Source organism: Ciona robusta, chromosome 13 (assembly GCF_009617815.1).
Source record: "Ciona robusta chromosome 13, ASM961781v2".
NCBI lineage: Eukaryota > Metazoa > Chordata > Ascidiacea > Phlebobranchia > Cionidae > Ciona > Ciona robusta.
In genome coordinates this window covers 2,716,156-2,729,555 of record NC_143247.1, presented here as the reverse complement: position 1 = coordinate 2,729,555, position 13,400 = coordinate 2,716,156, and the positions used below count along the sequence as shown (strand labels likewise).

At 35.3% G+C, this 13,400-nt stretch overlaps 1 protein-coding gene across 1 annotated transcript in view; it reads right to left on the bottom strand.

Moving 5' to 3' along the window:
* LOC149725799 (prolow-density lipoprotein receptor-related protein 1-like) overlaps positions 1 to 13,400 on the bottom strand; it is a 64,027-nt gene that overhangs the window by 35,546 nt on the left and 15,081 nt on the right. Inside the window, exons 21-46 of the mRNA XM_089891429.1 lie at positions 13,109 to 13,354; positions 12,827 to 12,919; positions 12,404 to 12,580; positions 11,735 to 11,895; positions 11,074 to 11,164; positions 10,733 to 10,852; positions 10,336 to 10,516; positions 9,894 to 10,072; positions 9,446 to 9,662; positions 8,990 to 9,157; positions 8,281 to 8,546; positions 7,762 to 7,937; positions 7,280 to 7,469; positions 6,558 to 6,693; positions 5,718 to 5,862; positions 5,410 to 5,599; positions 5,030 to 5,156; positions 4,471 to 4,601; positions 3,786 to 3,911; positions 3,229 to 3,361; positions 2,836 to 2,923; positions 2,122 to 2,331; positions 1,597 to 1,745; positions 1,031 to 1,191; positions 437 to 532; positions 96 to 193 (exon numbers count right to left, since the gene is read on the bottom strand). Of these exons, the coding sequence (XP_089747555.1) occupies positions 96 to 193; positions 437 to 532; positions 1,031 to 1,191; positions 1,597 to 1,745; positions 2,122 to 2,331; positions 2,836 to 2,923; positions 3,229 to 3,361; positions 3,786 to 3,911; positions 4,471 to 4,601; positions 5,030 to 5,156; positions 5,410 to 5,599; positions 5,718 to 5,862; positions 6,558 to 6,693; positions 7,280 to 7,469; positions 7,762 to 7,937; positions 8,281 to 8,546; positions 8,990 to 9,157; positions 9,446 to 9,662; positions 9,894 to 10,072; positions 10,336 to 10,516; positions 10,733 to 10,852; positions 11,074 to 11,164; positions 11,735 to 11,895; positions 12,404 to 12,580; positions 12,827 to 12,919; positions 13,109 to 13,354 (4,055 nt within the window). The remainder of the gene's footprint in view (positions 1 to 95; positions 194 to 436; positions 533 to 1,030; positions 1,192 to 1,596; positions 1,746 to 2,121; positions 2,332 to 2,835; positions 2,924 to 3,228; positions 3,362 to 3,785; positions 3,912 to 4,470; positions 4,602 to 5,029; positions 5,157 to 5,409; positions 5,600 to 5,717; positions 5,863 to 6,557; positions 6,694 to 7,279; positions 7,470 to 7,761; positions 7,938 to 8,280; positions 8,547 to 8,989; positions 9,158 to 9,445; positions 9,663 to 9,893; positions 10,073 to 10,335; positions 10,517 to 10,732; positions 10,853 to 11,073; positions 11,165 to 11,734; positions 11,896 to 12,403; positions 12,581 to 12,826; positions 12,920 to 13,108; positions 13,355 to 13,400) is intronic.

Sequence of the window (13,400 nt, the reverse complement as noted above, 5' to 3'; positions counted from 1 at the left end):
TGACAGCTAGTTTTACAAAGTGTCAATAAAATAATAACCTTGAATTGGTTGCATCATTTTTCACTGGTGTTTTTTTATATATATTATAAACTTACATCTATCCCAGGTAATGGGGCATTTGGATCATTAAGATCATCCACATTGATGCTTTGAATGAGTTTGCTTTCAGAATATGCGATGTATTGTTTGTGTGCTGTAATAAAGTATATTTGTAATGTCATATGCAGATACTATGATGTCATATAAATAGTATATGTGAGGTCATACAAAGTTGGTGTTATACAACTAAATTAAAAATGAATAACGTGATACAGTTCTTTGTGAGAAATTTCATGCTATGAAAATCTTATCATGTAAATAACCTTCATGATTATTTGAATTACTTAAAAGACATTTGTAAAAAAATCCAAGGAAATTAAGGAAACTTTAAACTCACGCTGACAGCTTCTATTGTTTGCCGTCAAAACACCATGGGCACATGCACATCGTCGAACGTTGTTTCCAACGTGAAAACATAATTCCTCACAACCACCTGTTGTATGCACGTAATATTATATCATTTTCAAGTGGGAATAAAATATCATAGCCACATGAATTTTATATCATAGCCACATGAATTTTATATCATAGCCACATGAATTTTATATCATAGCCACATGAATTTTATATCATAGCCACATGAATTTTATGTCATATGCACGTAAACGAAGTATCATTTTCATGAAAATAAAATGCCGTTAATAAAATAATATATGCACATTCATTTTATATCGTAGGCACATTAATAAAGTATCATATGCACATGAATAATTCATATATTACATCATCTGAATAAATTAACAAAAAAGGAACATATAAAGCTAACAAAATGACAAATTTTAACAAGGTACATTTATTTTAACAGGACAATTTGTAAATAAAAAAAAACATCAATTGTACTGCTTTTTATACAAATTCTAATAAAAAAAATCATTAAATTATGTACAATAACACATAGAAACAAATAAAATATTTATTAAGTCATAATTACCATTATTAACTGCACACACATTTGTTCCATTCTGTCTACTTGCACTAAATATGACCATATCTTTTAACTGTAATGATAATCCCTTTGCAAGCCATTTGATTGAACTATTTGTGCATTGGGTCGTAACTTCACATACGTTTATTGATCCTCGTAAATGGTGACTGAAAAAAGTACATTTTCAGGGTGGTTTCATATTTATATCCACACGTGGGTAGGAACTTGAGTGACTTATTCATGGTTGCCACTCCCATGTCCACAGTCGAGTTAAAGTTATTGCAGTGTGTGGATAAGCAGACATGACTTTTGGTTGGTTTGGTCATTTATATCCTCGTGGGTGGGAACTTGAGTGACTTATCCATGGTTGCCACTCCCATGCCCACAGTCGAGTTGCTGAAGCTATTGCAGTGTGTGGATAAGCAGAATTTAGGTCAAAGTTAGCCCAATACCAATTAGTTATACATTCCGATTTACAAATTTACGCCTTTTTCAGCATTTACCCCATTTAACTTACATGGGCATTGAACACACAACCCTTTGGCTTCAAGCCCAATGCTTAACCAACTCACCTATCCGACCAATACAGCTTTCCGTTGTAAAAATCGATACCATATGTTCTGAACTGTGCCTCGTCATAAACTAGTTGACGATTATTTCCATTGAAATCAATTGAATGGATTGTATCACGTTGGGCATCACAGTAATATAATCTATCACTCTGAAATAAAAAGTAGAAAATCTGTATATATGTATATATAGGTGTATTGGCAGTTTAGTAAAGTGTCAACAAAACAATAACCTTGAATTGGTTGCACCACTTTTCACAGGTGTTTATATAAGTTAAGTTGTATTTGACCGACACTTCAGTTTTAGTCAGAAATACCACTACCATTGACAGTGTATATGTCCTCGATCAAGTGATTTAATCCACATTACCCCTAATAGGTTCAGCACCCTGGGTATTGTAGTAACAGACCAAATGTTCTCTACATCGCAGGTCTTATACTATTGCATTCTACACCATTCAAGACCTCACCCACAAATACAAAACATAAATTATTCTAAACCTTTAACAAATAAACAAAAAAACTTACCCCAAAATCGATAGTAATCCCATTTGGCCAACCAAGTCTAGTTGCAATCCAGTTTACACCGGTTCCATCTAGTTTCATCCGGATAATTCCAGCTTTGGTTCCCCAGTCAGTGACAAACAATAACCCAGCAACAGGGTGAAGGGCGATGGAGCGTAACAATTGACCCCCGCGATAAATTGTGTAAACATATAACCCATTCATTCGCACTACCTTTAGAAAAAATAATTTTCAGAAATTAAAGTAAAAATTACTAAAAGAGATCTTTTGGCGACTTTATTTGAGAATGTAACTTACTTTATCCTCGCGTGTTTAACACCTCGTGCCAGCTTATGAGTTACCATGTATGTTACTTCGTGGGTAATTTTTTTTTTTTGGAGATTTTTTTTTATGTATTGCTGATAATTTGGACAACCCATTAGTGACCACTGGGTTGGAGCAATTGCGTTAAGTGTCTTGCCCAAGGACACATACGCCCACAATAGTAGCAACGCCAAGCCTTGAACCCATCATCTCTGGGTTACAGACAGGCGCGCTAACCACTATGCCACGGCGCCAGGATGTTTTGTTAAGACTACAGATAAAAAAATTGCCAGAAGATCTATTAAAGATCTATATAAATGTATATATGCCTTGAAGCAACATCATGTTTCTATAATTTAAACATAAAGATCCAAAGCATTGGTCTTGCATAACTGCTTATCACAACGTAGCTACCTTAATTTGATCAGATCCGGAGTCAGTCCAGTAAACATTCTCAGCTACCCAATCCACAGCTATTCCTTCATATCTATCTCGTGTCATACTGTAACATAGGAAACTATATCAACATAATATATTAACATGATGACATAGAAAATGTATTAAAAATATAGAAATAATGTAATGTGGCAACAAAGTACTTTAGGCTAATAAGTACTGTAGGGTAATTTGAATACCATACAATATTTACCTTACTCTAAATAATACTAATGTTAGAATAGGGCCACAAGGTGTATGAAACAGAACAACCGTGTTATAATGACTGTCATTGCCCTGCCATGCGAGGATAAATAAGGTACATATATACATACAGTAAAAGCCAAAAAAACAATAATAATATTAACTCACTGCACTGGTGTTGTAGAAGTAGCTTCTTGTTGTTGCGGAAAAGGAGAATATATTGTCCATTGTGATGTCACGTCACGCGTGGATGCTTTTATCGCAACTGCCGACGAGTCCGTCCACAGTATAGTGTTGTTTTCTGAGGAAACATGATTTTGTTTTATAAAGTAAAGGCTTTGGGTGGGTACTTTAGTCCAGTGATGTAGGCATATTGCCTTAATACCCCAACACCAAGGTTCTACCATCTAGAGCCCACTCCAGCAGTTTTTGAACATTCAATAATAGATATTCTATTCTATGAGGGTGTGGTCTTCAGTGGGATTCACCTGAGACCTGGCCCTGGGATGTAGGTATATTACCCAAACACTCAGGGTGCTACTATTTAAACTCCATTTAAGCATTGTATAGACACTTAATAATAGAGATTATATAAGGGTGAGGTCTTCAGTGAGGCACACCTGAGACCTGGGGTGTCAGTCTATTACCCCAACACCCAGAGTGCTACCATTTAGTCAATAATGTGTTATAACCTCACCCATATAAAATAAACATAGACATCTTACTTGCAAAGAAATCTACCCCAACCGGACGTGCTTGATCCATAATAGGAGATAATGCACCTTCTTCTCCATTTAGGTGAATACCCCTTACAGAACTATCAGTAGCATACAGGATAAATTCTTCAATAGCTAAAATTATTTTAAGTTATAATACGGAAGGTTATTTATCATGCGTAATAGTAATAGTATTATGGGTAAATGAGATGTCACTGTAATTTATAAAACAGGGGTGACATCCTAGGGTTTAGCATCCCAGTTTTAAATATAAAAAAAAACAGCTTTGACCCTGCTGGTAAGTGTCTATACAAACAAGCAGAGCCAAATTATATTGCATTCACCACATTAATCAATGAGGTTCCCTATGTTTGATGACTATGAGTGTAACTGTGTTTTAACAATGTCACCCCAGATTTTACCCTGCCGTTAGGTGTCTATACAAACAAGCAGAGCCAAAGTATATTGCATTCACCACATTAATCAATGAGGTTCCCCATATTTGACAACTATGAGTATAACTGTATTTTAGCAATGTCACCTAAAACAATATATATATATATTCTATAGCCTATAAGCTTAATTGTATGATCAGATATTACAAAGTAGAAAACTACCTTATACAATAGATACCCTATAACCTAGAACAGTTAAAGCTTATATGTATATAAGGTCTTACAAAGTAGCAGCCTACCTTTACACTGTTTAATATTGTTTGCATCCACCTTATACCCCATGCTACATTTACATGAAGCCACAACTTCTGTTGTTGTATTAGAAGGAAGACATAGTTGTTCACATTCATTCATACCAGTTGTGCATGCTCTGTATGTATTTAAATGGTAAATTAAAAGTCCTTTAATGTAACATAACTTAGTCCAAAAATATATACAATACAGATACACGTATACATGTAAAAAAAACGAAAAACCTCCATAGTCAAAATATAATCACCCATAAAGTTACATATGTGGTAACTTATAAGCTGGCACGGGGTGTATAAAACAAAACAACCGTGTTATAACGACTGTCATTACCCCGCCACGCGATTACAAATACTTACATTCATTTTTAGATATTAATGAATGAGTACCATTATTAAATACAATTTTAATTACTATTTGCACAACAGAACACGTGTCATAACTGTCTTGTCATGCAAGGATAAATAAGTTACATTCATCCAATACACTACAGACAGTCACACAAACAGGACTCAAACTGTAAAACGTGAAAATTCCAAGTCTCAGTACCTGCTTTGTGGTTGTATATTCCCTGTAGAATGATAAATAAGAATATCCGCAAGTTTTCCGGTTCGATTTCGCTTTAAAATTCGCTGAGGATTTTCGGAGTGGAAATTTTCAACTTCAAATATGGAAACTGGAAGCAAAGATCACTTATTTTTTGTTGCTTATGTTTTTTGTTGGGAAATTTGTATGAAAATATATATATATGTTATAGGTAGTAGTTGAGTTGCCAACGCTATTGTAGTCTGTGGATAAGCAGACATGACTTTTGGTTGGTTTGGTCATTTATATCCTCGTGGGTGGGAACTTAAGCGACTTATAAGCAGACATAACCTTTTGTACTGTGATTCCAAACATATTACTATTATTTCTGACATCATAATCACCTTTATCATCATCATAAACCCACATTCTTTCACCCCACAATGCAATCATAGTAGCAGGTATATGTAAATCTCTAGTGCACCGAAATCCACCACATAATGTTGTTTCTATGACTTTGACTGAACCGTTGTGAACACAGTAGAGTGTGTTGTCATGGTAACGTAGGTCTGAAGCATTTTTAAAATTCGAAATCTAAAAATTATAAAAAAGTTTTAAAAGAATGCTTTTAATTGTTTGTGATGTAATTTTTTACATATTTCATATTTTATACTACTTTATCATATTAACAACTATGACATCACAATATTACTTGTTGCAGGTTCGAGCCATCCATAGAAACACTATATACTCCAAAATCATCGGTGAAGTAAAGCATAGCATGTTGGACATCGGATGTAAGGTATTTAGGTCGACTCACGTTTTCCCAACCTGGGCCCCCCAACTGGTATTTATATCTGAATAAACATTTGTAATTTAAAGATTTGGTGCTTTATAATTACGGAAAAACAGACTGTTCACAATTTCCTGTAGGTGTAGAATTTTTAAATTTTAAGAAAAAAATCTGTGGTGACATTGTTAAAACGCAGTTACACTCATACTTGTCAAACATAGGGAACCTCATTGATTAATGTGGTGAATGCAATACACTTTGGCTCTGCTTGTTTGTATAGACACCTAACAACAGGGTAAAATCTGGGGTGACATTGTTAAAATACAGTTACACTCATAGTTGTCAAACATAGGGAACCTTATTGATTAATGTGGTGAATGCAATATACTTTGGCTCTGCTTGTTTGTATAGACACCTAACAGCAGGGTAAAATCTGGGGTGACATTGTTAAAATACAGTTACACTCATAGTTGTCAAACATAGGGAACCTCATTGATTAATGTGGTGAATGCAATATACTTTGGCTCTGCTTGTTTGTATAGACACCTAACAGCAGGGTAAAATCCATTTTTAGAAAAAACTAAGGTGCATTTTTTTTATTTTAAACGGAAAATTAAACAATTCTAACTGAAAAATATAATGGTTACAACTTACAAGCTTTTTATGGCCTACAAGATTTTATGTCTAATAGTTTAAAACTAACTTCATTTGAGTTATATGAGAGCTATTGCTGCATGATTAAGTTTATTATTCCAATACCTGCCATCCAAAGAAGCCACCATGACATATGAGTTTATCAGCTTCTTGTTTGGTGCATAACTTAGTTCAATGTATGATGTCCAGTATATAGTCTTATGTAGAGGGTCAACTACTAATCCAAATACATTTGCTGAGTCTGGGGAAAAATGAAAACTTTTTTGTTTATAATTTTATAAAAAAAAGTAAAAATAAAAAATAATAATAAAGGTTATAAAAGTCTGCATGAATGCAACACAATAATCCACGCGTGGCGAGGCAGTGACAGTCGTTATAACACCGGTGGTCTGTTTCATACACCTCGTGCCCGCTTTTAAGTTCTGAATTCCCCGCGTGGCGGGGCAACGACAGTCGTTATAACACAAATGTTCTGTTTCATACACCTCGTACCTGCTTTTAGGTTCTGAATATAACTTATTTATCCTCGCGTGGCGGAGCAATGACAGTCCCTATTAAGGGTGTTCTGTTTCATACACCTCGTGCCCGCTTACATATTTATCAATGGATTGGAGGAATCTTGCCAAAAGACACAAACGCCCACCATGGTAGCAGCAATATGACATTAAAAAAGAACCAAACTGTATTATTAATTTTCGATCACATTTGCATAGTCATAACTAACCACATATAGAACTTTGTAGGTGATTATTATTTCATATATTTACGAGTTACCACGTTTAATTTGCCTTCATTTTTGCTTAGTCATAATGAACAAAGTGACTCACCAGTATCTACAACAGTTGTGACATCGGATCCATTTATAAACGAACTCTTAATTTCCTCAGATTTAGAGTCAGGCCAATATATTCGGTCATGTGACCAGTCATGGGCCAACCGGGTGGCTCGACCAACGTCAGGTGACGAAAGGGCTTGTATGGCACTGAAATTCAAATTGTCCAATCGCATGCCTTGAATCTGTGATGTAATAATGGTATGTTGTTAAAAATACGGTAATATGTAATATTACTCAATGTTCTAGAATTTTAGGTAAAACTTAGATCTAAATCCTTGGTTTCATGGTGTGTTCATAGTTCTACCATAGAAACTATATATATATACATTAGAATAAGTTTACAATTATGAAAATAGCAAATTGCTATCAATACCACAAAGTTATATGCGTGATAACTTGAAGCGGTCACATAACGACTGTCAATACCTCAACACACAAGAATAAATCAGTTTTCATTCATTCTCATAATCTTACCTCAATAAAATGTGAAAAAAGTAGAAAATTTTGGATTTTTTCGCAGGAAACTCCGTCTGTAGAGAGCTTGTAAAAATGCGGGCAAGAACATTTGTGTGTCAAGTGGTTGGCAGTGGCGGTTGGCACAGGAATGCACAACCCTTCGCATGTGTGGTTCAGACAGGGGTTGTTGGGCGCTGAAATAGTTAAAATATTATAAAACAATAGAAATCCGCAAATCTGACCCTGATGTGGTGTTCATAAAGGGTAAATACAGTAGGAATCTTTTAAAATAAAAGTCTACACTACATTATGCCTGGTTGCACAAGTAACAGCATATTACTCTATGAATAATACCACAGCCTATGTTATAAAAACCAACTCACATTGTGAAGTATCATTAATAAAAATTGGTTTCCTACTCTTATGATATGAGTTTATTTTAAACTATGCCCGGTAGCAAATTGAGAAGTAACATCATAATATTCTATGATGAATAAAACCGCAGCCAATGTTATAATATCAGTATAACCAACTTACCTTGTGAAGTATCATTAATAAACATTGGTTGTCGACTCTCATGATAAACCTTCACATCCAGTGGAGGATTATATCCCAGCTCAATCACCGTCGAGTTTTCCCCTGTCCACTTGTTGGCGCTAGCGATCACCGTGGTTCGCCAGTCCGTCCAGATGACGAGGTCATTAAAGGTCGTGACCCCAAAGGGGTGGGTCAACCAATCAACACGCTGGACTGCCATCACATGATCTGAAGCGTCGTATTTTGATGACCAGATGATGTCATACCTATGATGTCATAATTATTTATAATCACATGATTAATTTGAAAACACAAATTTTCTATTTCTATATTGACAAATTTTCTATATTATTTTAACGACCAAAAATGTCATATGATTACCAAGCCATTACATCATATTTGATGATGTTATAGCTACTAAACGATACGTAATATTACTAAATACACCAGTGGCAGTTAAAGGGGTAAAGAAAACCACATTAAAACACATAAGATCTTCATATATTACAAATAAACATTTTATAAAAGCTGTAAAACATGATTGAATCTCAATGTGGTCAGAGCGTTTAAACTAAATGATGAATTGTTAAAATACTATAGTTAATTTTTTCTATTTAAACTCTGATTTAATTTTAAAGATTTGTTAATTTATTTTAATTTAATCTTAAAGGTGTGTTTAATTAAAAAAAGAAGCAAGATGTCCACATACTTGGCATCGGCCCAGTAAACTCTGTTCTCCATATAATCAATAGTAAGTCCATTAGGCCATCCATCACCATCTCCATCAGCTTTCCATATTTGTACACGATCGTCTCCTGCGAGGGTTGAACGCTCGACCCGAGAATTTCCAACTCCCCAGTCCGTCCAGAACAGATATCTTATAAAATAAAATAGATATCTTATAAGTAAATATAGATATCTTATAAAGTAAATTTGAAACAAATATTTTACAAAATTGTTGTTCTGTTTCATACACTTCGTTACCACTTGCGAGTTACCACGTATAGAACTTTGTGGGTGAATATTAGTCTGACCAACAAAAACAGTATACCGTTTTGAACTCAAATTAGGAAATTTAGATTCAGCTCAGCAAGAACCTCTTCGTACATCAATTATAAAATTTGACCCTTATTAACAAAAACGAATATTACTTATTGGTACTTACCCAAATCTTGGGTCAACCGCTACACCCCTTGGGTTAACCAATTGTTCGGCAACAACCACGGTTCGCATATTTCCTTCTAGGGTGGCCATTTGTATCTGGTTTAGTGTGGATTCAACGAAGTATATTTTGTCGTTCATCCAGTCAACTGCAATTCCTTCAGGAGTCATTATGCCTTGTGTAATGATGGCTTGCTGGTCACTTAATGTGAGAGAGTTGTCTGGAGAAATAACATTTGATAAATTATGAAAAAGTATACTTTACTTAGAAGAGAATTGAGAAGAAATTTGTGAACACTAGGAGAGGTTAGGATAAAAGGGTAAGGTTGGAGAATTGGCTTCATATTATCATGGAAAAGAAAAAGGGAAATACTTGATAGAATTATCCATATTAGTGCAAACTTAACTTTAAAATTAATGTAATGTTTCTTATATAACAAACTACTATATACCTTCTGCGTTGTAAGTTAATGTAGCTCTTGTTATCGTATCTTGAATGATGTCAGTGAAAAATATAAGGTTCCTATGGTAGTGAAAATCCAGGCCAAGTACTTGACGGAATCCTTCAACCAGATATTGAAATTTTCTCTTTCGCTCGTTTTCGTGAATGCTGGTTGTGTTTAACTCCATGCTGTGTGTAAAGGGGGTACCTTATGCTTGCTGTCGAGTTATAACATGTGTGTTTTCTTATACACCAGACATACATGATGTATTCATAAACCTCATGCTCACTGTTGAGTTATAACATGGGTGTCTTCTTATACACCAGACACACATGGTGTATTTATACACCTCATGCTCACTGTTAAGTTATACCCTGGGGCCTGGGTGTATCTACTTTTAAAATAAACAAAAAAATACACTTACTTAAAATAAACAAACAAAGAAACTCACTATTTTAATGATCTTTTGTTGCTGAAAATAATAAAAGGGGGCGGGGCTGGTTTGTCATAAACACACTTGGTGACATCATAACGATCAATCTTCCAGTTCTTATGACATGAACAATGATATGCACGTGGCGTGGTGTGGCATATGTGTGCGCAGGTGCCACGGTGCCGACAATAGTCGATATCTGTGGCATAGTAAGTATGTTTACAACTTGTAATATATGTTAACTAATGAAAAAATTTTTAGAAAATGCTTATTTGTAAAAATGTGGGATTGGCCAGAGAATCTCAATTCATAAAACATAAATTGGCGCTAAAAACAGGCCGAACACAATTCTTAAAATATAAACTTAGGAATTGATATGGATTGTGAAGATCACCTAGGATTAAGTGATAATTACCTTGACAAGTGGCATGATCTGATGACAACTCTTTTCCTTTCGGACACGAGCATTCAAACCCTGTGTTCGTCGGCGTGCATGAGTGACTACATCCCGAGTTGGCACATACCCCGTGGTTGCCTGCAAATGTTGACAGAATTGTTAAATTGCTAAAAACTGGTAACTGTACAAAGAATTGTTAAGTTGTGTATTGGATATATGGGATATTATGTGCTAACGGTATCCATCTTACCCAACAGTACTATACATTACTTAATTTATTTATTACTTTAAATTTTGTGTTTAAAAAAACATGGCATTTATGTGGTTATATAAATATGTTTTCAATGTGGAAAACTTACAATTCAGTTCATCTTGTCCACTTATACAATCCACGTTATGATCACACTTATTCACGCAGTCACTTTTGCCAATGACAGTTATGCAACGAATCTATGTGAAAATAAAATAAATCTATAGAGAAACTTATATGATAGAAACTTATATGATAACTTTATTAATGATTACATATTAATAAACCATTAATAGACAGTTAAAATAAACACAAGTTAAAAAGTTAAATTGGGCACAGTGGCTAGCATGATTGTCTGAAGCCAGAGGTTATGAGTTCGAGGCTCAACGCTGCTATTTTTGGTACTCTAAACAGGCACATGGTGTATAGAACACCTGTGTTACAAACACTGTTATAACATGTATGACTGCCGCTGACCAACCATAAAGTTACATACATGGTAAAACGTAAGCGAGCACAAGTGTATGAAACAGAACACCCTTGTTACACCCCTACACAAAGATAAACAAGTTACATTCATTCATTCAAAAACCATTAAAAACACTATTAACCCCACAGTATATTTAGAAATAAGTATTACAAGCAGTTAACCTAAATCAGTTAGATTTCGCGGGAAATACAGTTAAACAAGTTATACTCATTTATTTAAAAACAATTAAAAAATGTTCAACCCAACGGTATATTTAAAAATTAGTATGAATGCAGTTAACCTGTTGATATTTGCTGGTTATATTTTGTGGGCAATCACAGTTTGCTTCATCAGATCCATCATAGCAATCATCTGCTCCATCACATACCCAAGCTTCTAATATACATTTGCTTGTGGAATTACAAAGGTACAGCCCGTACCCACATCTATGGATTGATGGTGCTGTGGAAAAAATCATTGTAAATTCTGGTATATTCTATATGGGTGAGGTCCTACAGTGTGGCAAGACATGGGACCTGGAATTTAGGCCACAGTTGGCCCATTATTTCAACATTGTATATGCACATTCTATTCTATATGGGTGAGGTCCTACAGTGTGGCAAGCCATGGGACCTGGGATTTAGACCAGAGTTGGCCCATTACCCTAACATTGTATATGCACATTCTATTCTATATGGGTGAGGTCCTACAGTGTGGCAAGCCATGGGACCTAGGATTTAAACCAGAGTTGGCTCATTACTCCAACACAGAGGGTGCTACTGCACTGCATATATCTTACTAAATGTAGAAGCGGTAAGAATTGCTATAAGAAAGAATATTGGGCAAGATTTTTGTACATATTTTGTCCAATAGACTATAGTACCCAGCATATTCATGGCAAGTTACATATATTTATAATAGTATATGCAATATTTATAAGTTATACAGGATATTTATGAAATACACTCACGACAGCCAGCTTCATCGCTTCCATCAGGACAATCTTCGTCTCCATCACAGCGCCACCTAGAGGGCATGCACCTGGCAAGCGATGTCTCGTTACTACACTGCATCTCATTCTCAGCACACTTGGTGGCAGTAGAAGGCGTAGTAGTGGCCGAGCAATCTTCTTCATCTGAACCATCACCTGTTAAACGAATATAAAGTCCTATATATGTGTATTGTAAGAAATATATGGCTATTGTGGGTGCCTGTAATGTTAAGTAAGATATTTAACTTTCAGAAATATCTTTCAGCAGTTCATTCTATGCTAAGACTAAGACAGGTGTAGGAAACAGAACACCCTTGTTAACGACTGCCATTGCCCTACCACGTGAAAACAAACATTTTTCCCAAAATAGAAATATCATTTTTTAAAATAGAAACAACATACCACAGTCGTCTTCTCCATCACATGCCCACTCGAGGGCGATACACCGACCCGACAAACACGAAAACTCAACCCCAGTCCGACAACTTGCATATGCTGGAATAAATTCAGATCTTAGGTAAAGTAAAATGGATTTATTGTCAGTCAAATACAACTTAACTTATTTAAACACCTGTGCAAAATGGTGCAACCAATTCAAGGGTATTGTTTTGTGGACATTTCATAAAAAAATACACCTTAAGTTGCGCAGATATTACATTTTATACTATTTCCATGTTAACTTACTGCAATTATCGGATTCATCGAACCCGTTGTGGCAATCGTCATCCAAATCACACCTCCATATATCAGGGATACAAAGGCCCGAGGGGCACAAGAATTGCCCAGAGGGGCACGAGCGGCCCCGACAGACCCTGGGCGTCTCGTCTTCCCCTCCAGGGCAGTCAGATTCCCCGTCGCAAACCCACCGTGATAGAATACAAACACTCGAATTACTGCATAGGAACCAACCATCACTACAGTTCTTCTTAGCTGGGAAATAATACGGTTAACAAAATTCAAAAGGAATTGAATATTA